Consider the following 26,508-nt stretch of genomic DNA (forward strand, 5'->3'; position numbering starts at 1 on the left):
ATACTGAATTATGATGCCCGAGTTGTGCTTGTTTATAGTAAAATAAAATGTTTAGTGCCCATCATATACATCAGTGATCTATACATCAGTCCTCAAGGACCTTTAATGGTTCATGATTTAGGGATTTCCCAGGGTTCTTCCAAGTGGAATACTGGTAAAACTTGGACCAACTGGGTGGAGTGTACAAGGGTTGACATTCTATTACAGTTAGAACTATCCACGGTCTAGCTATTAGGTTTTGTTTTACAGTGCCGTTAATACACCACATTGATGGATATTGACCTCCCTGTCAATATTTCTGAGGGGTAAGATTTTATTTGTAGGAACTGAAGCATGAAATGAACTAGAGAAATAGCAATATAGAAAGCTATTAAAATATAAAATACATTTAATGTATTCTTCTAATGCAAGAAATGTTCCTAAATGCATTTACCTAAAACTGACATCCTCTTACGCTCACTGTTGAAGTCCATGAGTGCGAGAATGCTGTAGGTTTTAATTGTCCCCAACTCACTAATGGTAATAGAGTCCGGATTGCGGGATAGGAAAACATAGCCAAAGTTCCTTGCAGCGGTGACCAATGCTTCTTCGTCTGGGGAAGAAGCCTGATAGACAATACCCCCTAGAAATAAACAATATTGTGAATAGCAGGTCAGAATTACATCAGCTTAATTTACAAGTAGATCTAAACCCGGACCCGGTCGGCACCGGTGGTAAAGGTAGATGCTTACCGTCATGCTCATCCACCATGACTGTATGGCAAAGGGCTATCAACCTAAAGAATTCACTCACAAGAAGATCTTCATTCTTACGCACCACATCAATGAGGGACTGATCGTTGAACTGGAATCTTGCATCAGCATATTTATTCCAATCAAAATCCACCTGTTAGAATGGTATTAAGCATGAAAAGGATTGCACAAACTCAAAATAACGTATGTCCTTAATACCACTTGTAGGTTCAAACATCTACAGGAACAATATTCTGCAAAATAGGTAGGTGTAGATGTTACTATTATGCTTTTTCTAGAATGTAGTGGCTGTCAATCGATTTTAAAGGTTAGCTCTTTGCTTAGTCTGTAAGACTTCAGAAAAGCAGATATGACAGCAAGTCAGAATCAAATGCCTCATTCTAAACAATTTTTTTTGTTCAAGTTGGACAGAGGGGGCTCTATAATTTGTCCACTTCTCTTTAATCTGTTTATCAATGGTCACAAGTCAGTATTTGCAGATGACACGGAACTAGATAAGGTAATTCGTAAGAGCATACTGCCTCTTAAATTAAAGATGTGGCTACATTAAGAGGATTGGGCAGGAAAGTGGCATACGAGATTCAATATAAGAGAATCTTGCATTTTTAAATAGGGAACACACATACCTTCTATATATCAACAATAAAACCCCAAGAATATATATATATATATATATATGTATAATTATTTTTATGTGTACTAATTATTAGAATTGTTTTTACTTTTTTCACCAGCAAGGGGACTGTCTGACAGATCCACGGGAAGCTATGCCTGCCATGTGATCGCTCTTTAAGAGCGATCACATGACCCCCAGGGGCCTGATTTGCCATGGGAGGGCTGCCTGGGCTCTCAGGTAGGCCTCCCAAAGCGGAGTGATGGGAAGGTAAGTATCCCGGGCGTTCCAGGGCTGAAAGCCGTTATGGCGTTTTATGCCGCCGCAACGGCTTTAAAGCCTATTTAATGCAGGGCGTTATGGCGTTCTGTGGTTAACTCCAAATGGCAGAGAATTGAGCAGTAAAACTTCAGAGGCATGATCTATACACCAAAATAGTTTAGTTAAGCTGTTAAGTTGTTTTAATGACTACTGTCCTTTTAAAGAAGTGCAGAGGCATGCTACAAAATTAACAAGGAGAATGGAAAATATTCTGATTATTGTCATTATGGAGTGAAGAAGAAATTTGCTCCCGTTTTGTGCTATAATCTGCAATCACTTCCAATTTTTTTTTTTTTTTTTTTATCAATATCATACAAAGATGCACGAAGGTTGCACTTGAGTTTTTTTTTCACCTTAGATTACATTGTAACATATAATACCTTAAAACCTTTCTCTGTTGCTGATGATGTTCCTAGAAAAAATAAAAATTAAGCACTGCATTAGCTTTTGCAAAAACACCATCAGCTAAGGCGTTATGGATTAATGATTCAGTTTCAGTAGATAATATACAGGGTTATTAATCAAAGTTAGAATTCAGAGTGAATTTCAAATTTTAAAGGGACACGATAAGTGCCAGGAATACAAAGCTCCCCCTTCCCCACCAAAATGAATAAAAGGGTTTAAAACCCTTTATTTACTTATCTGATCCCAGCGCCGATGTCCCTCGGCGCTGGGTCATGGATCCGTGTCCTCCGATGTCCTGCGACAAGTGGGAGCTTATTGAATGCACGGCAAATGGAGTGCGCATATTAGTCCTCCCCATAAGAAAGTATTAAATCATTGCTTTCCTTTGGGGGAAATAGCCGATGCGGGATGTCCTCATGCAGAGCGTGAGGACATCCGGCGTCAGTTACCAGACCAAAGGTCCGTTAGCAGCCAGATGTTTAACATTGCAGCACTAAGTGCAATAGGAACACTGCACCCAGACCACTTCAATGAGCTAAAGTGGTCTGGGTGCCTAGAGTGTCCCTTTAAGGAAGAAATAGCTGAATGGTTTGTTATGCTTCTACTTTGACCTACATTTTGAAATTCTCGTATCACTTTAGTATATAAACCGGATGATAGACAGACAGTCAAAGTCTGAAAAAAGTTAGGGACCATGCAGATACTAGTCTTGAACATCCAGCTTTGGCCAAATTGAGGTTCAGACAAATTTGTCTGGATTGGTTTTGCAAACAATTTCTGCAACTCCGTAGCATCATGTGAATGTTAAACCGAACAAATGACAAGGTGGAGCCTGATATGTTCGATGCTTTAAATTAAGAGGTTCTGCCCAGGGAGGGGAAAAGAGGGTTGATGGCTGAGGGACAGCCACTAAATGTTGATATGTTGATTATATTCACAGATCAAGTGAAAAGTGACCAAGGGAGTGAATAAAGGCAGGGCCGGCTCGTCCTATAGGTGACTTAGGCAGTCGCCTAGGGCGCACCGGCCCGGGGTGCACAAGTTTTGAGTGACCCGGCAGGAGAGAGAGCACTATGGAAAGGGGAGGGGGCAGGGGAGCTCACTAAGGGTCAGAGGAGAGCACTAAGTGACACGGGGGGGGGGGGGGGGGGGAGCAGGTGAGAGCACCAAGGGGTAGGATGGGATGGGAGAACACGAAGGTCCAGGAGGGGATGGGAGAGCACAAAGGAGCAGGAGGGGAGAGCATTAAGGGACAGGAGGGAAGGGGACAAAACTAAGACAATACACGCATACACAATGCATGCCTACACACACGCACAGAAACATACAATGCATCCTTACTCACATACAGTCACACTGAAACATCCAATGCATCCTACACTCACACACACACACACACAGTGTAGCCCTTGCACACATACACAGAAGCACACACTGCTTCTATTAATGCATCTTACACACACACTGCATTACTTTACATACACAGAAACACACCTTGCATCCCTTACACATACAAATACAGATTCACACACTGCATCCCTTACACACACACACACTATCCCTTACACAAACTGGTATCCCTATACACTACATTCCATAAGAACACACACACATAACATCCTCTACAATAACACATAACACATACCCTACACACATACAATCCACTCCCTGTGAGTGAACTCATGGGTCGGTCTTGTAGGCATAAGGCTTATGGGCAGGCCTCGTAGGCATACTGATGGTCAGACCCTGGGGGCCCAGACCGTGATCTGTGTAAAGGGGCCCCCCAAAAAATGGAACTGGTTCTTGTTTGTTTATTTTTGTGAGCACTGCCTCCAGAGAGCCTGTTTTAAAACCAGACCAGTGGAGCCAGACTGCAGCCTGAGCCCATCATCATCTTGTCCTCATCTAGTGGTAAGTAGACAATCCAGTATATTATTAGTGGGAATTTGGTCTGGTTACCTTTCCCCAGCATGTACCCTTTTGATGTGGTTTTATATGACCCCTCAATCCATATGGAGCCTTTTCCTATTGCAGTAAAGACCAAGATACTATTAAATCACAGTTTCATGATCTCACCATTGACACTAATCTCCAGTTTACCTCACATTAAAGGGACACTATAGTCACCAGAACCACTACAGCTTAATGTAGTGGTCCTGGTGTCTATAGGCTGTCCCTGCAGGCTTTTTAATGTAAACACAATGCCTTTTCAGAGAAGAGACACTGTGTGCAGCACTGGCGTTCACTCATATGGCAGATCATATGGGTGAGGTATTGTGATGTCACATGGTGGGCAGAGCATATTGGGGGAGGGAGGGCGGCAAATTTTTGTTTGCCATGGGCGGCAAAAATCCTTGCACCGGCACTGAATAAAGGATTAGTCGTAAAAAAAAAAAAAAGGATCTATATTTATAGAATAAAAGGTATACAATATATATTTTTACTGCTCCTCCTCTTTTAGTTATGGTTTCTATATTGACCAGTGAACCGAATGGCAGGAAAATGCACCTATTGGTATACTGCTAAATATTTATTATGTGTATATATTTTGCAGTACACCAATTAGCCCATTTTCGTGCCCTTGTTGGTTTATCTGAATGTTGCCCTGAATATTTATTTTTATTAACATTCAGCCGAACAGTCACATGAAAATTTTAATTTTGTAAAATTCATGAAAAATGTACTCTCTCTCTCTCTCTCTCTCTCTACCATTAAGATGGGCTCCTGATCTTGGCTCATCCTCCATTTATCCTATACATTTCTTGCACTTTAGAATTTTCTTTTGAATTGTGAGAGTTAAGGGAAAATACACAGCTGTTTTTGACAAATGGATCAATGTATTGTAAAGTTGCAAATTTGTTCTAGTTTTAGTTCAAGCTTTACCAAACATTCTCTGCCCAATGCTGCATTTCTTGAAGGTCATAACATTCTGAGTGAGAGTTCCAGTTTTGTCTGTGAAAACATATTCAACCTGCCCAAGGAGGTCATTAAGGCGACTGGCCCTTGCTTGGGCAGGGATGTCGGATTCAGCGTAGTACATCTCAAGGTCATTATCGATGAAGACGTTGCAGGTTACGAAGATGAATTCCAGCCTACGAGATAATGAAGTGCAATAAAATCTTCCCCAATCCAAAATGAAAGAAAATTATTCCAACATAAAAAAGTAACAAAGTGATCTGCCAAACTTTACGGATAAATTGTCCCATCACAAATGAAAAAATAAATAAAAAAAATCTGTTTATATACCACCATTCGCATAACATGCCAAAACAAGAAAGGAATTACAAATGTATCTCTAGATGGCATGACATGCCTAGCCAATTGCACAACCTATTTCCCACCTCTTCGAACGCATGCTGGAGATGCCATCAAACTAGTAGCCCCTCCTTTCACATATGGTGGCAATGCATTCATTTAAAGATTCGGGACTCGTATAATGTAATTTATACGCATCGTTACTGATCTACAGCTTCCATTAACTCCCACCTCCTTGATTCTTCTATCCCCACAGTCGTCCCATACATTCAAGGCTTCTTTTCTCAAGAACCTTTTGACTGCTGCAAACCAGCTTACATCGGCTTCTTGGAAAACTAAGCCCACCCTCAACGAGGGATTGGATTCAGAACGTTGAAAACATTCGAACTATGGAGGAACTGTGCCTTTCAATGACACACAGATGTCCTCAATATCTACTTACTTGGGACCCGTGGATCTCTTTCCTCAAGAGACACTCACAGGCCACGATTCATAGTGAGATCTCCTACTGTATTGTAACAACTTACTTTTCTACATTGAGGCCCCAAGCAGCAAATCTAGGTTCTGGTTTCTCTGTTAAATCCCACTGGGTTTTCTCCTCCTCATATTACCTTAGATCTGCCAAGTCCTTTAGAAAACCACTGAGTCCTTATTCTACTGTCACATGCATACGCACTGCTAGTGAGAGGTCTTAATTGTTTAGATTTCCACAGGAGCACCATACATAAAGAAACTAAAATAGCGTTGTGTCACACCCCATGATAGGGTTCCAACTCTTGCGGATTTGTTTTCTACCATACCTTTACCACTTCACATTGAAATGTACTTCTGAAGCGCTTGTTGAATCTACGTATGTGGTTATTTTTTTGCACAAACATAAAAAAAAAAAAACTTACAAAGTATGAGACAGAAAGAATGAGGCAGTTATTCGCAACTCTAGCTGTAACGAGTCCCAATCAGCCAGAAAGGATCAGTTACCAATCAGAAAGCCACTGATCAGCTGTTTGTTCCTATTCTAGCCTCCCAGATATGCTTTATTTTAATGGAGAGGAGAAACTTAACAAAAAAATAAAATTTATACAAAAAATAAAAAAAAAGTGATATTTGGCAAATACATTCTGGTTTTCCACTCACCCGATGTAAAGAAAAAAAGGGACCAAGGTGCTTGTTGCCACAAAGTAGCTCCATGCTGTGAAAAATCCCATTAAAGATGATGACATTTGGGAGTTACTGGGAATATAATAATGTTTTTTTAGGTTCCTTTCATTCCAGAATCCAGCGATTATGCCCAAGCAGATTGATGTAATTATTATCATAGCAGCAATCTAGAAGGGCCAACAAAACAATACATATCACTACTGAAAGAAAAATGTAAAAAGAAAAAAAAAAGTTGTTTTTTTTAAAAAAAAACTTTTATACTACAAGTCCTTACAGAAACAACATTTTTATTGATAAGGTACTCCAGCAGGCTCCTCTTTATTGTTACTTTGCCCGAGTTCATCATTATTTTTGAGTCATGCCCTGTATAAAAAAGATAAAATAAAAATAATGCCGCTGAGCAGTACTCAAAAGAAACATCATTAAATTGTGTATCAGCGATAATTACAACAAATGTGCCTTATATCTTAAATAAAAAGGGACTTTGATAAGCAGCTACCACACCTCATGTTTAATCAATACATAGGCCCCAATATAGCAGGGATAGATGATAGTATCATAATATGGACATACAATTTCATCCATTCGCAAAACATAAAAATAAACGGTTATATTTAAAATTAATGACAAGTGTGTCACTGCATTGTATTGCAATATAGCAGATGATAAAGGGTGTAAAAATGTGTGGATATATATATATATAATACACACACACACACTATATATATATATTCTCAAATATATGTGAGAATGGGTATTATCAAAGGGTAGTAGATCAGAATACTATGGTTTTTATTGGATAATTTATATATAGATTGATTATATTTTAATACACATCTAATAAGATTAGCATTGAATAAAACAATTGAGGGGGAAGTATATTAGTATATCAACGTATGTATACATAATTTGTGATTTATATATTGAAGTACCTCTTCTATTATTATTATTATTGATTTTGTCTATATACAATCATTAAGAAAAGTATTTTTTTTTTTTTTATTCTTTATTTTGGGTGTGCACAGAATAAACAAATAGCCGGTATGCGCCACAACAGCGACATCCAGTAGAATAGGTAAACATTGGTATTACATGTCATGGCATTCGTTATATAGGCACATTTTTATAATATTACAGTAGTTTAGGTTTATGTTTAGTTTTCAATATGTAAGCATAATGCACATGCCATGGGTAAATAGAGGAGAGACAAAGGAGGAAAACATGGCTTGTGCAGAGAATGTACATATAAGAGTATTGTAATAATTGACTTGATAGTGTTACTTCTCACTTGTCTGCCTATGCAGTGATGAAATGGTTGCTTGTTACGCTATCTTTAAGATTCGGGTAGCTTAGAGACATAGAGCAAAACATAAAAGCAGCGCTGTCGTTAAGGTTCTTGTGTGTAGGTAGCGGTTACGTGTGGTGCGACACAATACATCACCCCCATTCAAACCCTTAACCCAATCAAAACCAGGAAACATATATGTGTGGTATAAAAAGGCCACAGCTTTTATTTATATTTCGTTTATAATTTATCAAACATATTTATAAAACCAACCATAAATAAAACAAGGTATAAACATTATTTAACTTGAACTAGTCCTTGCCAACCGTACCACCAACCCTCTAGGGTACACGCCCTACCGAGGCATCAGCCCTCCCCCCTCGTCCATGATACCTGGCCTTCACCTTGGCCTTCCAATACCACATGCCAACCCCTGGCCACCATTCCTGGCACAGAGGGCACGCGCAAATACCCAAACCTTTCCCGAGGTTAGGGGAGGGGACCCGACCCAGCATCCTACTTTTTCTTGTACTCCTCTTCCCAATTGGTTCGGCAAGGACCATACCCGCCAGCTGTGACAAGATATTGAACACCTACAGAGGAAGGAAACAAAAACAGCAAAAAAGGGGAGGGAGGGAGATTGTCACCTTGCCGTTATTTTAAGATGGCTGAGGTGAAGGGGACAAAATGTCCGTTATTTATACAACCCCACCCAAACCCTTAACCTAAATGCCACACCCATTTTACACCCACACCCACCACACCCACACATGCCTCCTATCCGGCTAGCTTTCAGCCCGCCTCCTCTGGGCCTTGTGTGTAGGTAGCGGTTACGTGTGGTGCGACACAATACATCACCCCCATTCAAACCCTTAACCCAATCAAAACCAGGAAACATATATGTGTGGTATAAAAAGGCCACAGCTTTTATTTATATTTCGTTTATAATTTATCAAACATATTTATAAAACCAACCATAAATAAAACAAGGTATAAACATTATTTAACTTGAACTAGTCCTTGCCAACCGTACCACCAACCCTCTAGGGTACACGCCCTACCGAGGCATCAGCCCTCCCCCCTCGTCCATGATACCTGGCCTTCACCTTGGCCTTCCAATACCACATGCCAACCCCTGGCCACCATTCCTGGCACAGAGGGCACGCGCAAATACCCAAACCTTTCCCGAGGTTAGGGGAGGGGACCCGACCCAGCATCCTACTTTTTCTTGTACTCCTCTTCCCAATTGGTTCGGCAAGGACCATACCCGCCACTAGCCCCGCTGCATTTACGCCTAAATCAGCGGGCGCGACCCCCAAGCAACGCCATGGCCTGTTCCAACGCATCCTGCAGCTCTAGGTTAAACAAGTCCAAACCGACATCAGTGAGATGGACCCCATCCGGGCGGAAAAAGATAGCCGCCTCCCGCTCAAAAGTACGGTGTCGAACTGCCAAGCCCCCGATACCTAGCACAAACTTGGAAACCCGCTTATTAATCTTTATGCGACAGCGCTCCATAGCACCCTGATCGCGTGCGCACTTCCAATAGTTCCTGGAAACTATTCCTGACCATATTAAGCAAATTTTTGGAAAAAGTACTCGCAAGCGCGCCAAGTCTCGCCTGATCAGCTCCCCTAAGCCCCACGCGGGCAGCGAACCTAAATCGTTCCCTCCCAGATGCACCACCAAGATATCCGGGATTCCTAATAACGTGGATAACTGCACGACCTCAGGCAACAGCTGACCCCATTTCATGCCCCGGAACCCGAACCACCGGACCTCCGCCAGCTCCCGAGGTATTCCAAGCCTTGTCCCACCCGGGCGAACCCCAGCCCGCAGGTGGGCCCAGTAGATGTAGGAATGACCGATTATCCAGATCCGTCGGCCGGGCCCTGTGGAGAAAACACAAGGGGAATACCGATCAGCCGAGTGGGCCGAACATAGGACCGAAACCTCCCCGATTCCCATCTACCAATCCTTTGAATGGCCTGGTCCGAGAAACCTAAACGAGAGGCTTCCGTAGCGGCCCCAATCCGAAAAGAGTGACCCCCAAAGTCTGTGCTCGAAATACCCAGATGTTCGAGTGTCAGACGGAAAACCCGGAGAAATTGGAAGCGGGAAAGAAAAGACCCATCCCCATGGATTAACAATGGGCCTACAACATCCGGGCGACACAGAAGGTAAGATTGAAAAGCTGCGACGGGACAGACAGCCGAGCCGGGAATGGCGCGAAGGGACACCCATGCCCCCCTACCAAAAATGTCAGTTTTCGACTTTCGCACCAGAAAACGCACCGTATCATCCACGACCGACACATCATGGAACAACAAGCCGCCTGGAATCCGCTTGCTAGGGCTCACAAGTTCCCCAATCCGCAGAGCACCAAAGAAGGCGAAAGAGAAAGCCACCCGAAACAAACGCGCTTCGAAATCGGACAAACAGACCCTGGATAAGACCGACGCAATACCAAGTAGCAGCGCGCCAGAAACCGGTCTCCTGGAATCCCGAGGCTGCGGACCTCTACGCCAGCCACGCATAGCGAGCCGGACCATGAAATCTTTGGTCACATCCGGCACGCGAGTCAGGTTGAACCAGAAGCTCAGACCTGATAGCTTCCCTGATACCGTGGCCGGGGAACAACCACTAGCCTCCCAAAACCAGAGCAACCGTAAAACCCCCTGAACCCTCTCCGCAGATGAAGAAAACCCACCTTGGTCCTGCTCTAGAGCGACCCAGTCACCCCATGCCTTACCGTACCGGGCCCAAGTAGCATCCGACACTGAAGACCGAATCCATTCCCTTATTCGCTCAGGCCAAGGGACCCTAGCTCTCTGGGACAGGGAAGGCCCATCGTATCTGCTTCGGGCGCGATCTGACGAAACACCTGCCATTGGAAACGAGAAAGGGCGTCAGCCGTGGTATTCTCTACACCGGGAATATGCACAGCGCGACATGTAACGTTCAAAGACAGGCAACGCAGTACCAAGCTCCGCAGGAGCCTGACCACCGGAGGAGAGGAGGCTGTCAACCGATTAATGGCCTGGACAACGCCCAAATTGTCACAGTGGAACACGACACGCCTGTTCTTGATCTCCGGTCCCCAAAGATGGAGAGCCACCACAATGGGAAAAAGCTCCAAGAACGCCATGTTCTTGGTCAGGCCCGAGTCGAACCACGATCTTGGCCAAGGTTCTGCGCACCATTGTTTTCCCATGATAGCCCCAAAACCCGACGAACCCGCGGCATCCGTAAACAGGTGCAGCACTGAGTTTGCCACCTCGGGCTGCTGCCAGTAAGACCTACCATTGTACTCTTCCAGAAAAACCGCCCAAACCGCTAAATCCTCCCTGAGCGGTTTGGTCAGGCGGACGAAGTGGAACGGCTTCAGTATCCCTGACGTGGCAGCCGCCAGGCGTCGGTTAAATACTCTACCCATGGGCATAATCCGGCAGGCAAAGTTTAATTTGCCCAACAAGGACTGAAGTCGTTGCAGCGTGATCTTCCGCAAGGAGCTCGCCTCCTGGACCACCCCACGTAGATCAGCCAACTTGTCCAACGGAAGCCGACATTCCCCGATGACCGAATCAATCTCGATCCCGAGGAAGCTCAAGCACGTGGAAGGGCCAATTGTTTTGTCAGGTGCCAGCGGCACGCCGAACATACAGGCCACATCCGACACTGCTTGTAAGATCTGGGAGCATATCGGGGAATGCGCGGGGCCCACACACAGAAAGTCATCTAAGTAGTGAAGCAGGGATTCGTAACCGGACTCCATTCTCACTACCCATTCTAGAAAAGAGCTGAAGCATTCAAAATAAAAACAGGATATTGCACAACCCATGGGGAGACACATATCCACGTAATAATGACCTTCAAATGCACATCCCAAGAGATGATGACACTCTGGGTGAACTGGTAGGAGGCGAAAGGCAGACTCGATATCAGTTTTTGCCATAAGTGCCCCGGGGCCAGCGGCCCTGACTATGCCCACAGCAGCATCAAAGGACGCATAGGAAACGCGGCATAATTCAGCTGCAATGTCATCGTTTACCGAGCACCCATGAGGGTGCGACAGGTGATGAATCAGCCGGAACTTTCCCGGTTCCCGTTTGGGCACCACGCCCAACGGTGACACCCTTAGATCGGGGAGTGGCGAATCCCGAAATGGGCCCGCCATTCGGCCCAGCGCCACTTCCTTCGCCAGTTTTTCCCTGACCACCCCTGGATATTCAGAAACAGATCTCAGGTTTCTGCAAAAACCGGAGACCTGCCGAGGCCGGTGAGGGATCCAAAACCCCTGCCCAAAACCCTCTAGCAATAAGGCAGCCGCCTTCTTATTCCTATAACGATTTAGCCATGGGCGCATCGCGTCGACGTCCACCGGCGTCTTCGCTCTTAGCGCCCACGGAGTCCCCTTTGTCGCCAGTTTTGGCTCGTTTGAAGCATTTTGAAGCGGGGTGAGACCCACCGCACCCCGAACACTCATGCTTGAAGCGGCAACTAGACCCGAATTTGCATTGGCCATCGTTATATTGCCAACAGCAGCCTGTTTTACGTTGCCCGGCCGACGCTGCGGTTGAAGAACCCGCGCCGGCCCCCCCAAGAAAGGACGACAGGCCCCCTTGATGTGAGGCTGGGCGGGTCATGATAGCTAACCACAAGCCAATGTCCATTTGATCCCAGCCCATGGAAGGCCGAACCGCTAAACGTTGGCGGAACTGCTCATCATACCGCCACCAACCTAAACCGCCGTACACCCGACAAGCGGTCCATATGACGTCCTGGTAGCAGAATAGGGAAGAACATTTGGCGGGAGTCTTCTCACCTATCACGCTGGCTAAGATCGAAAAGGCTCGGATCCAGTTTCCGAAAGTTTTCGGAATCTTCCGGTACCGAAACTTTTCTTTGTCCTTTTCGGACTCTTTAGCGTCAGCGTCAACCCGGGGAAGATCTTCCATAGGGAGGAGAGAAAAAATTTCAACAAATTCCCCCTTGTCTATTTTGGCGCGCAATTCCGGCGTGAGATGGAGGCCCAGAGGGCCTGACCAGCACATGTACGCCGCACCGTGCGCAGCCGGAGCAACCCCCAAACCCGAGAGAGCAGCGGCGTCCCCGGCCGTGCCCACTGCAGATTCCGGCGTCACCGGCAGTAACGCCGAGGTTGAGGGGATGGGGGCCTGTGTTATATTAGCGGGCATTGGCGCCGCGACTGCAGAAGGATCAGACCCTGCGGAACCTGCCCAACCCGCCCGAAGTTGGTTATCTAACGCCACCGGGGGGGAAGCCCCGGGGCGATAACCCCGCTCAAGGGTTAGCAAAACCTGCTTCATAGCCTGGAGTACAGAACCCAATTCTTGCACCTCCCCTGCGCCAGCGCCCCCCAAACCCGACCCCGTTATACCAGAGTACTCACCTGCAGGAGCTGAATTGGCAGGTAGTAGCGGGACTTCAACATGCCCACCAGGCTGCAACGGCCCCAAGGGAACTGCGACCGCAGGAAGCACTGCACCAGTCACAGCATCGGGGGACCGACTTGTCAGCCGACCAGGGGTGACCTGTGAAGACAGGACAGGTGAAAAAGAACCCTGCCCACCCAACCCAGGTAACTGGGGACCCGCAGAAGTGGTAAAGACTGTGTGTAAAACTGGCATGGCAGAAGGAGCCCCAGAGGGGGCAGCATGGACCATGGGTAATGGCGGGGCAGATGCAGAGGGCATCAGACCCATAGGGAGGGGGCCAAGGGGGGTAGGATGGGCAGGAGATAGTGTTGGAAGAGCTTGATGGGCGGCTGAGGATGATGAGAATGCAGGATGAACGGATGAGGTTGATGGGAGTGCATGCTGTCCGGCTGAGGATGATGGGAGTGCATGCTGGCCGGATGAAGCTGATGGAAGTGCCTGTTGAACGGATGAGGCTGATGGGAGTGTGGTAGTGGCCGGGCCAGGGGAGACAGAGCGGGGAGGATGATAAGGGGGGGGGCTGTGCCCACGAGTAGCCGGACCTGGCTCCATACCCCGACCCCCCGAACCCCCCAACCCCCTACTGGTTGCCCTGCCGCCTCGCGGCCTACTCACCACTCCTGAAGAAGAGCCGGCCGCCGACCTCACTTGCTCGTGCTCCGCCTGGGATCCACCATGAGCCGAGCGCCTGTCAGGTGCTCGGGTTGTCGCCATCGTTGTGCTGGAGAGTGATCTCGCGGACGACCTCCTGGAGGCCCGCGAGATCACAGGAGCAGGAACCGGCGCGGGATGGCCATCACCTCCCCGAGAAGCGGCAGCCGCACGGGTAGCTCTAGACCGCCTCGGGGAGGAGGCGACAGGCTGCACTGACACGTTGCCGCCCGCGGCCGCGGGGGACCTGGCGCGCGGGCCGGCAACGGGGCTCCTGCTCCTACCCCTCACCCGACCCTCCCGCGAGGGGCTATAACGGGTAGGAGGACGCGCCCGGCGGCGCGGAGTACCCTGGCTGCCGACAGAGGGAGCAGCAACCAGGGAGGCACCCTGCAGCCTTACCAGCTGGGCCTGCAGGTGCCGGCCACCGTCCTGGAGGGCCTCAGCCCGAAGAGCAGCAAGGATTCCGTCAATATCCATGCTTCTGGCCGTGGGGTAAGCAAAAGCAACACAATGATAGGAAAGAGATTGTCACCTTGCCGTTATTTTAAGATGGCTGAGGTGAAGGGGACAAAATGTCCGTTATTTATACAACCCCACCCAAACCCTTAACCTAAATGCCACACCCATTTTACACCCACACCCACCACACCCACACATGCCTCCTATCCGGCTAGCTTTCAGCCCGCCTCCTCTGGGCCTAAATTAGCGATTAAGAGAGAGGTACTTACATACTCATAAACATAGTGAGAAATTATGTGGTTAACATGCTTTGTTGACGCTTAAGGTATAATGTGTAGGTTGCGTGATGTGAGATCAGAACAATAGACAGAAAAGAAAAAAAATATATATAACATTTGCTCGTCATTAAGCATTACTGTTTGCTTGTAAGGCACTGTGGCCCGGAGTTGTGAGTGTTTATGCTTTCTGCTCTTCATGGTTGTCAGTCCTGGACACCTAGTTTAACAGGCTTAAACTGAGTGATGATGGGCCTGGAGCTGACCTGTCTGGAGGCTTTGTGTAGAGAGTCACTATCAGCCGATGCCGTCTCTTGTGAAGCAGCGAGCATTGATTGGTGTGGTGTTGAAGGCTGCAGCAGCGGTGGGCAGTGTGAAGACATCCTTCCAGCCCCAGGCTGTTATGTAGGCCTGCATCTCGGCGCCACAAGCTCTGCAACCACTGGAGCCTGAGTTTCTTCCCCTGACGGGGGCAATGGAGGGCCTGATGGGCTTTGGCCGCTTGCGGCGATAAAGCCTCCTTGCGTGTGGGCGATGCGTCTGGGTCTTCGCCCTTTTGGCCTTCAGCCCGGGTGGGCTCTGTGGTTTGGGGGTGTGTGGGTCGCCTGTCGCTGTGCCCAAGGGTACACTTCCCTGTCCCCGCCGCCAGCTGCCTCTCTTACCTGCCGTCCGTGCAGGATTCTGTGTGATTTGTGCTGCTCTCATGCGGTCTCTGAGTTGCGCCCAGAAGCGGCTGAATATTGCGTTCAGGTGCTGTGCAGTGTCTTGCAGGATCATCGTTTGCTGTAGCTGATTCAGTGCAGGCAGCTTGTTGACGGTCGCCATCTTGGGAGAGCCGTGTGGGCGCCAGCACTGCTTTATCTTTTTTTCGCGACTTCGTGTAGCTGGTGGCTCCGAACACACAGTGCGGACCGGGATGACCCCCGCCGGTCCAGAGGGGGGGGCGGTAGGAGGTGAGTAGCGTGGAGGTTCTATCCACAGGGTTACCCGCGACCAGAGCGGCCGCCTCTCACCTACAGGGCCTCGGGTAGGCCTCTTGGTGCTGGTTTCCGGTAAGTAGCGGGTTAATGACTGGTATCAATCGATTTGCCCGGGTGTCCCCGACTATACTGTCACCCTCCAGGTGCTGTGCTTGCAGTTTTATTGGGGTTTTTGCCCCGAATCATGCCATTATGCTCAGGAGCTCTGTTTCAGCACATCCATTCAGCCTGGAAGCCAAGCTCCGCCCCCCGAAAAGTATTTTTAATTTACTGACATTTTATTAAAATGTTTTAATTAAATATATATTTTTGTGTTCGTTTATAAGGATACCGGATTTAATGTGTTGGAGGATGGTGTAAATTCCACAAACGTATGGACAGCACACTATCTAATTCACTTATATCACACATTTTACAATCAATAGTTGTGCTGGTGGACTTTTCTAATTTAACTATTTGCCTAAAATTTGTCTTTCCCTTTGCCAATTCTTTGTCATTGCCGATGTAGTGAATAAACCAGCAGGAGTCAAACTCCAACTTTTTCCATACTCATTCCAGATTTTTTTATTTGAATGCTGTATCATCTTCTTCCTGACTCTGGACTGTGGATACCCGATTGCCATTACTAGGAGTTCCATATGTCTATGGAGAGATGCCTTTTTATGCTGCTATTTTGTAAGTGCAATGAATAAATGTGAATTTGTATATTTCTAAACATTCTTCACTATATTGCCTCTTTTTATATTCCATATATCGTTTTGGAGGATATCTCCACTCATCATACTACCCCTGAGAGGGTGAAAGGCCTGAATTATCGTTTGTTTGTGAGTGCATTTCTAATCTCACTTTAATCACTATTCATATTTACTCTTTTACGCTATGAAAGTTATTTCAATTTTCACACAGATACCCATTAAGGAGATTTGACCTATATCAGGTTGTCCTTTTGTATTTAACCTATTATACATATTCTGGGTGGTCTCCACTTTTGTCTGTTTACTGTATATTTCCACAGGTGGTTGTGAAGTTCACCTGGAGCTATCACAGTTTACGTATATCTCTCTAGTGTATATACTTTGTTTTTTGTTTCATCATTCCAGATTTGTGTTAAGATTCTAAACAAAAGAACGACTAGTAAAATAGAACTATATTCTGTGGTTGCACATGCACTTGCCATACATCACTCTATAGACAGTGCGGTAGTCTGCTTTTAAGCCAATGCCAACAACGCCTTGGCAAGACCTATATAAGTGATAGTCATTCTCATAAATTATTTCTAAAGATCTAAACATTTTATGTATTACACACCTGCATAAATAACAAGACCATAGCAGTGGTCTACGTTACGGACTTTGCAGTCTCGAAGGAGAATATTTTCGTTATTTAGAGCATACGTTTTATCATTCCATTCCAAGATACCTACAAATTTGTGTAGTCTGACATTTGGCTCCTCGCATGTGACCAGACCTGCAATGAAATTACAGTAGACCATATTGTGATATCTAAATATAAATACATACAAATAAAAAAAATAAAAATAGTGGTTAATCCCTCCAAATAGGGGATTTTTGTACGAATTTTTTTTTTTTTTTTTTTTTTTTTAATAGTGCATTTTGCTCAGTTTATGTTCCCATTAGTATCACTCACCATCAAATTCTGCCAGTGCTTTTTCGCAGTTTAGGGCATGTTGTGTCACTATCAGCGATTGCCTGATTTTCAGGTTAGTCTCTCTAACAAAATAAAAAAAATAAAAAAAACACGATTTTTATGAGATTGATAGAAGAGGATTTAAAAGAAAATGAAAGAGTACTAATAGAAAATATATATATATATATATGAAATGTCAATCGAGCTGAATTATGATGTTGCTGCATTTATAAGATGTCAATCATTACAGCAAACATGTTAAACAATTTTATATTTAAAAAGGAGGCACATTGGGCAGAAACGGGTCCCCCTGTTTTGTTGAATTATATAGACAATACATTAAAAAGGTGCAAAACATGAAATAAAAAAACGCTCTGCATTAAAGTTGTTAAACCTGCTACACTTGCATAGGCGTTTATCAGCAACAGATACTTTATTATCCAATAAAGTATGTCCCACAAAGGTTGTTTTCTAAGCTATGCTGGGTACAGAGACTGGTCAGGCTGCGGACACACCAAAAGCCAGATTAAAAGGGACCTTCTAGGCACTAGAACTGCTTTGTGTCATTTAAGTGGTTGTAGCAGGGGTAGGCAACCGTTGGTACTCCAAATGTTGAGGACTACATCTACCCTAATGCTTTTCCAACATTATAGGAGATGTAGTCTACATAATTTGGATAAGATTGGGTTATAGTGTGTAAAGCCCACTGGTGACATTCTTCCATTCAGCATTAAAAACAGTTTTTGAATGGTTTGATACTAAACAAGAGCCTCCAGCAGCCAATCACCTATGTGCTGTTCAAGCGAATGAAAAGGCATCAGCCCAAGTGGCAGTGGTCGACAGGGATTTTCTGAGAGTGTCAGGTGACTACTCTCAGCCTTTCAGTTGCACATTGCTGGCATGAATTGGCAAGGCTAAGGAAGAGAGTAGTCTCCGCTTTAGCCAGAGCTCCAGTGGGAATCATGCTGTGGGTGGGCAGGGACACCTAGTGTGAAACTGCTCCAAATAGGTTTTACCCTGAATGAAGGGCAGGAACCAGAGGTCTCCATTTAATGAGATGAAGTGGCTATTGTACCCAGAATGTCCATTTAGCATAGGGACTTTTGGAGTGGCAGATCCAGGCAAATACTTATTATAATCCGAAAACAGCTGCAATACAAATGTTCCCATTTTTCCCCAACTTATTTATTATGAAAATAGAGGTCTATCGCTACTGGGTTGTTCCACGTGCTATATACTATATGTTATGTATGCTTGACATAGTAGCTGGTTTTCCTTTTGTGTGCTCAGCCTCTAACCCAAAATGTATATGTTACATGCAAATGTTATAAAATGGGACTGATCTACACATTTAAGGAAATGTGGAATAAAAGGATATATTTAAAAAAAAACCAAAAAAAAACAAACAAAAAAAAAAAAACTTCTACAAGCGGGTGACCCCTACTAATTAGGAGAGATCCAACTCCGAACCTCACCCAAGTCCCTTGTTGTACATACTGGCTCAGCAAGCGTCCCCTTTTGATTACAGTACATGGGACATCATTAAAGTGAATGGGATGCCCAGCACATTTCGCAAGAGTGGATAGATATCACAATTAAGGCATGGACTAAGAGGAGGTAGAGTGAACATTTTACAAGTTTAGTACTAATGGAGTTATAAATGGTTGCCTAGAGGCTTTAAGAGAAGAAATTAGTGTGTGGATGCATTCATATGATCTACTTGTCCCAATTATAAAACTGTACCCTATCTTTAGATAAAACCAATGTGAACGGTAAAGTGGCATAAAAAGTTCCCAGATATTCAGACATACAGTAAGCCTATGGAGTCATGCAAAATAAGGGATTTTAAGTACAATCAATACATGCATTTCATGTGCAAGTAGGTCAATGAGACTGGTCGCAGAACATTACCCATCAATTCCTGCTGTTTCCACGTAACATAAACCATTTGGCTCCGTGCTATGTAAGAGTATTGTGTCTGCCTGTTAAAAATAGTTTATATTATTTGATACAGCAAATAAAGTTGAAGAATAGAAAACCACATCTGATATTTAGTATTTTTACATCAGTTTTTTAATTACTACCTCAACAATTATGTATACACGAAAACGAACCAAAAAAAAGCAGCGTTAAAAAAAAAATATATATGTAGGGGACAGGGTCTGAACACTGAACGAGCAAGACGTGGGGTTGCACGGGCTTCTCAGCTTCAACTCTAAAATAAGTAAATATTACAGTAATCTGACTATTGTAAGCAACCGTTTTAACATTAAGGGTTTAAAGAGAGACTCTGATCATTATATTCAGCTCCAGTTACTGTATTACTTGGTATCTCACTCGATCAGCTTAACTGTGGCCTATCGGAGGTAGGGGACGCGGCAGATCCACCAGTCCTGGGTGACTTTGGTGTCATGGTTGACACTACCCCCTACTCCCCCGACTTTGGACCAGCGGGGGTTATCCCAGTCCTTACTGGAGGAGATCTCAGCTTGTGTGATGAAGACACTTAGTATCTAGCACACAGAGTCTAGAACAAACCTCTACACAAAATGACTGCAGCCCAATCTATACCTAGTCTGCACAGCAATCTTCTTGAGAGATCTCATTTAGTAAAGCTTTCGAGCCGCTTTGCTCACCACGAAGTCTACTGCTTCCTCCCAACCTCATCAGCTGAGGCTACCACTTACCAGAGCTGGAAAAACACTGGAGGAAGACCTCAACAAAGCCCAACAGAGTTGAATTAAAAGTAGTAAATAATATTTATATATTCATAAATACATAACCAGCAATCGGCAAAGAAGACAAAAGGCAGAATAAAATTATGGCTTCATTCCTATATATTTTTATTCATTCTTTTAATTCTGCAACCACCACCTGCATGCCACTACAGCAAACAATATTCACCAGCCAAGCAACAGTTTTGTAAATGTAAATGTATCCTCCTCTTCCTATAGGTTAGGAAGTGTTCTGCTCTTGTAGCTTCCACATTTGATTGGCTGTGCATTCACAGCTCCTTCCCTACATTTCCACCATTTCATATTATATACTGTATGTTGGGGAACTTTTATAAATCCCTAACTGAAACTTTCCCCTTATGAACTTACTTCAGCTGTCTGACTTGTGCTCTTTATTATCATATTGCTTGTTTGGGTTATTGGAGTCATTGGCCCTACTGATTGCATAGCAAATGCCTCTACTCCTCCTCCCCCGACATCAGGGACCTAATGCGTATGTGCGGCTAGCGTCGCAATTGCATTAGGACAACCCCGTAGGAAAGCATTGAATCAATGATTTCCTATGGAATTTTAGTGGACGATGGATGTCCTCAAGCATCCAGCGTCGGTTAGGCGACCAAGAGGTGGAGTTAACCCCCGCAATGTAATTATTGCAGTTTTTTCAATAACTGCAATACCGTAATTACAATTGCACGGTTAAACTGACAGGGACAGTGCACCCAGTCCACGTCAATGAGCAAAGGCCATGGAGAGCTTTACCAAGGAATTTTTCTGTCATAGTAAAAACAAAATTTTGGGAAAAAAAGAGTGGAAACCACTAAGATCATACACTTACTGGCACAAAGTCATTTTTCCGCATACATATAATGTTTCCAATATTAATGTCTTTCCACTTTTCCATGTTGAATCTTTACAAAAGAAAAAAAAAAAGTTTGTTAGTTGTGTCCAACTTTTACGTGTGTACCTCTCATGACAAACATGAAATATGATATAAATATCTAAACATAGTCTTGAAAAACAGTTGACCTTTCAGATCAGTCAATCAATCACGGACGTATACCTCATTATGCTAGCAGTATACAAGTAGAAGCCAGGGTTGAGTGACAGGGAAAAAAAAGTAAAAAAGGAGAACCTTTCTACTGGTAGTTTTTGGCTTGTTGGGGGATATAGGATGCTCTCATGTCAATGTGTTGGCAGTGAAGCCACCCAGGGCCGGATTAACATAGGGGCTGATGGAGCTGCAGCTCCAGGCCCATTTAAAAAAAAAAAAAATTATAAATTTACACACTACTCTTAGGTTTGTCACCTGACTGGTATTTTACTGGCACAGCCAGTATTTGAGGCTGCCTGGCCATGCCGGTATTGCAGTACTTCCTGTCAATACAAATGAAGGTATTTTTCTCAGAATAAATGGAGATTACTCTGCAATGCCAGCACCGGCCAGTAGGGGTCACTGTGTGTGGAGAGAGGCAGGGCTAGGAAGTTACAGCATATCCGTCCCTGCCTCTCTCTACTACTCACTGATCCATGGGGGAGCAGCTACACAGCACAGAGTCCAGACAGCAGCACCCAGCCTGCAAAGAGACTACAGCTCAGGTAAGTGAGGGATGGGGGGTAAGGCAGCAGGGACACATTGGGACACTGAGACACATGTGGACACTGAGACACTAGGGGACATATGGGGACACTGAGACACTAGGGGACACAGACACTGGGAGACCTGGAAACACTGAGACACAGACACTAGGGGACACTGTGATACATAGGGACATTGGGAGACACTGAGACATTGGAACACGGAGACACTATGTCCCCATTTCTCCCAGTATCCCCATGTCCCCCCTCCAGTGTGGCTAGTGTCAGGGTCCCCAAGTCTCCCAGTGTCTGTGTCCAATGTCTCTCAGTGTGCCTAGTGTCCCCATGTGTCCCAGTGTCCCCATGTCTATGTCCACAAGTCTCCCAGCCAGTGTCCCCTAGTCTCCCAGTGTCCCCTAGTCTCCCAGTGTCCCCTAGTCTCCCAGTGTCCCCTAGTCTCCCAGTGTCCCCTAGTCTCCCAGTGTCCCCTAGTCTCCCAGTGTCCCCTAGTCTCCCAGTGTCCCCTAGTCTCCCAGTGTCCCCTAGTCTCCCAGTGTCCCCTAGTCTCCCAGTGTCCCCTAGTCTCCCAGTGTCCCCTAGTCTCCCAGTGTCCCCTAGTCTCCCAGTGTCCCCTAGTCTCCCAGTGTCCCCTAGTCTCCCAGTGTCCCCTAGTCTCCCAGTGTCCCCTAGTCTCCCAGTGTCCCCTAGTCTCCCAGTGTCCCCTAGTCTCCCAGTGTCCCCTAGTCTCCCAGTGTCCCCTAGTCTCCCAGTGTCCCCTAGTCTCCCAGTGTCCCCTAGTCTCCCAGTGTCCCCTAGTCTCCCAGTGTCCCCTAGTCTCCCAGTGTCCCCTAGTCTCCCAGTGTCCCCTAGTCTCCCAGTGTCCCCTAGTCTCCCAGTGTCCCCTAGTCTCCCAGTGTCCCCTAGTCTCCCAGTGTCCCCTAGTCTCCCAGTGTCCCCTAGTCTCCCAGTGTCCCCTAGTCTCCCAGTGTCCCCTAGTCTCCCAGTGTCCCCTAGTCTCCCAGTGTCCCCTAGTCTCCCAGTGTCCCCTAGTCTCCCAGTGTCCCCTAGTCTCCCAGTGTCCCCTAGTCTCCCAGTGTCCGTGTTCCCATGTCTCTGTGTCCCTAGTGTCTTAGTGTCCCCAAATGTTTCAGTGTCCCCATGTCTCCCGGTGTCATCATGCCTCTGTGTCCCCGGGTCTCTCAGTGTCCCTGGGTCTCACTGTGTCCCCAGTATCCTAGTGACATGGGGACACACTGAGGCATTGGGACACTGGGAGAAATGGGGACACTGAGACACAGGGAGACTAGGGGACTGGGCGACATGGGGACACTGACACTGTGATACATAGGGACACTGAGACACTGGGTGACTTGCGAGACAATCCATCTATACAGCAGAATCAAACTGTGATTAGTTTGTTGGTGATTTTACAGAATTTTCTCTGAAGTCACTCCTTGTGATTATACAAATGATTAAGGCTGGTATTTTTTTTCAAGAAAGGTGGCAACCCTAACTACTCTTCACATACTCTTGCTTAAAGGAACACTATAGGGTCAGGAACACAATCATGTATTTCTGACCCTATTATGTTAAAACAACCACCCTGGCCCCTTCTTGACTCCCTAAATATAGTAAAATATGCTGCTGGATCTGCCTCTGAACTGACTGTCTGCTGACATCATCGGAAGTGGTGGTCTGAGCAAATTACAATACTTCCCCATAGGATTGGCTGATACTGTCAACTAGGCAGATCAGGGGCAAGCCAGCACAAGTCCAACATAGCCCTGGCCAATCAGCATCTCCTCATAGAGATGCATTGAATCAATGCATCTCTATGAGGGAAGTTCAGTGTCTGCATGCAGAGGGTGGAGACACTGAATGGCAGTGCTGTACACTAGGCAGTACTGCCACAGGAAGCACCTCTAGCAGCCATCTAAGGAGTGGCCAGTGGAGTTATTTTCTCTGAAAAGACAGTGCATATTGCAAAGGGCCTGAATGGAATGATTCTACTTACCAGAACAAATACAATAAGCTGTAGTTGTTCTGGTGACTATAGTGTCCCTTTAAGTTTGGAAGCTTAAGAGGGATGTATGGGAACAAAACTTGTGTGGACTGGCTGACAATAAAATTAGTTTAGGTAATGCAGACGCTGGTCTCTCTAACACTGTGGCATGTCCCCTTTCTTTTACACTTACTACATACACCTTTTCTTTTTCTCAGACTATATACCAGGAACCAGGGGCGTACCTGGAGCATTTGGCACCCGGGGCGGGTCCTATTTTTGGCACCTCCCCTTGCCTCCCCCCCCTCAACTTTAAATATAAAAACAACCAAATTTTTTTAAATGTATTTAGCACTAAGCAGTGTTTGTGTGTTGGAATGTATGCATGTTTTTGTATGGAGTATATGTGAGTGAATGTAGCGGTGTGTTTGTATGTAGTGTTGGCGTTTGATTGCAAGCATGCATTTGTGTGTTGTGTGGTATTTGAATGCAGTGGTATGGTTATATATAATGGTGGGGTTTGTATGTAGTGTTGACGTTGAAATGCATGTGTGTAGTGTTGGCGAGATTTTTAGATGTCTGCACATATACACATACACGGACATACACACATGCAGATGCATATACATATTTAAGGACACCAAATAAGGTGCTATCTGCTAAACAGCACCCTCATTTGGCATCTTTAAATATGGATCTCTCACATAAGGGCAGCAATTCAGGGAATGATCTACTAAACAGCTAAAGGATTAAAAAAAAAAGCCCTTTTCTTATTTTCAGTTGTTTAGTAGATAAATCCCTTATTTGTTATCCTTATGTGGGATTCCAATATTTAAGGACAGGAAATAAGGGAGCTATCTACTAAACACATACGCAGAGATACACACAATCACACACATAATCACAGATATACACAAACACAATCACTAACCCACACACATACAATCACAGACACACAATCACATACACACACAAACATTACATACATACACACATTTAATAATTAAGAGGTCCACCCAGCCTCCCTACCTTGCTCTAGAAGGGCTGGAGTGGATCCTCAGTCCCTGGTGGTCAGTGGTTGCTGCTGGGATCTCTGTGCTCTTTCTGCACAGTTCCATCGCAAGCCCTGTAATGATGCCGAGGCCGCGATGACATCATATCCTGGCTTCCGGCTCACTGCAGGGCGAAGACCGTCAGACACAGTCAGATGCACACAGTCCCACACACACACACACTCACATAGTCACTCACATACAGTTACAGGCAGACAGTCAAACACGCAGGCAATCACACATACACACACAGATTCACAGACAGTCACACACACACAATCACAGGCAGACAGTCACACAACACAGTCACAGACAGTCACACACACACAGTCACAGACAGTCACACACACACACACCCACAACCAGAGGCAGACAGTCACACACAGAGTCACACAGACAATCACAGGCAGACAGTCACACAACCAGAGGCAGACAGTCACACACACACAGAGTCAGAGACAGTCAATCACACACACAGTCACACAGACAATCACAGGCAGACACACACACAGGCAATCACAGGCAGTCACACACACACACACAGGCAGACAATCGCACGCAGACAATCACACACACAGTCACACAGACAATCACAGGCAGTCACACACACAGGCAGACAATCACACACACAGGCAGACAATCACACACACAGAGTCACACAGACAATCACAGGCAGAGTATCACACACACAGTCACGCAGACAATCACAGGCAGAGTATCACACACACAGAGTATCACAGGCAGTCACACACACAGTCAAAGACAGTCACAATCACAGTTACACACAGTCTCTCACTTACAGTAAGCTTGGGCTGGAGAAAGAGTGAATCCAGTCCCTCCTGTGCTGTAGTTGGGGAAGCAGGGACTCCTTCCTGCTTCCCCTCTCTCTGTGTGCAGCAGTATGAGGCTGCATGTAGCCCCGCCCCCACATCCGGCATGACTCCGCCCCCACGGCCGACCTGGCTCCGCCCCCACGGCCAACCTGGCTCCGCCCCCAAATCTCCGTGCAGGTTTCCAGCTCCTGCTCCCAGTCCCTGCGTGTGAGCTGTGTCGGCTGCCCAGCGCCCCTGCTGCTATGGCACCCGGTGCAGCCACACAGCTCACTGAACTACAAGCCTGGCCAGCCCTGGTGGCACCCCCCTGCCTGATGGCACCCGGGGCGGACCGCCCCCCCCCCCCGCCTCCCCCTTCGTACGCCACTGCCAGGAACTTCTACCTGCTAGTAAGAAGGTAAGGAGACAAGTGGACCAGCGAGTGCTAGGGGACAGTCCTTAGAAAGCATGGAGTGAGCGCATCATTAGACGCATTTATGTCAAGCTCAGGGTGCTGCCTGCATAGTATGCCCTTAGTTGGACAGCCTGCAGGATTGGCGGGCAGCCTGACATGCATTCATGCCAGGCTGTCCTTCAAATTCTTTGGACAGACATGCCCCCTTTTTGGGCATGTTCTCCCCTTTTGGCAGGTCTGGTCACGTGTTCTCCCCTTTTGGCAGGTCTGGTCGCACCAGTGGCCCACCCTTTTACCCCGCCCATTGACTTCCTGCTTCACTGGACACTGCTGTTAGGGGTATGGATTTACTTGCAAGATGAAAGCATAAAGAGAGAGATTAGCATAGAGTTATGTTATAGTAAGTAACCCATTCTATTCTATAAGGAAATGTAGTGTGCGTTTCTTTAAAGCATCACAGAATTTGTAAAAAGACCCATGATAGTGACCACCCCTGGGAGTTCTACTTACCTGAACATCACCATCTTCTGGTAGATACACTGCAGCACCAGAACCCTACATCACTGCTGTAATCTGGACCCTTCCAGAGTACCAGTGCAAGCTGGTCACAGATATACAAGAGTTCTGATAGCAGGCAGGGTTTGAGATATGTTG

The 26,508-nt window shown here is 46.0% G+C and overlaps 1 protein-coding gene across 1 annotated transcript in view; it reads right to left on the minus strand.

The window, feature by feature from the left end:
• LOC134611720 (phospholipid-transporting ATPase IK-like) overlaps positions 1 to 26,508 on the minus strand; it is a 106,904-nt gene that overhangs the window by 52,878 nt on the left and 27,518 nt on the right. Inside the window, exons 7-16 of the mRNA XM_063455894.1 lie at positions 20,834 to 20,906; positions 19,175 to 19,245; positions 17,264 to 17,346; positions 16,925 to 17,083; positions 6,779 to 6,867; positions 6,481 to 6,671; positions 4,975 to 5,183; positions 2,067 to 2,098; positions 732 to 885; positions 434 to 622 (exon numbers count right to left, since the gene is read on the minus strand). Of these exons, the coding sequence (XP_063311964.1) occupies positions 434 to 622; positions 732 to 885; positions 2,067 to 2,098; positions 4,975 to 5,183; positions 6,481 to 6,671; positions 6,779 to 6,867; positions 16,925 to 17,083; positions 17,264 to 17,346; positions 19,175 to 19,245; positions 20,834 to 20,906 (1,250 nt within the window). The remainder of the gene's footprint in view (positions 1 to 433; positions 623 to 731; positions 886 to 2,066; positions 2,099 to 4,974; positions 5,184 to 6,480; positions 6,672 to 6,778; positions 6,868 to 16,924; positions 17,084 to 17,263; positions 17,347 to 19,174; positions 19,246 to 20,833; positions 20,907 to 26,508) is intronic.

This window comes from Pelobates fuscus, chromosome 5, assembly GCF_036172605.1.
Source record: "Pelobates fuscus isolate aPelFus1 chromosome 5, aPelFus1.pri, whole genome shotgun sequence".
NCBI lineage: Eukaryota > Metazoa > Chordata > Amphibia > Anura > Pelobatidae > Pelobates > Pelobates fuscus.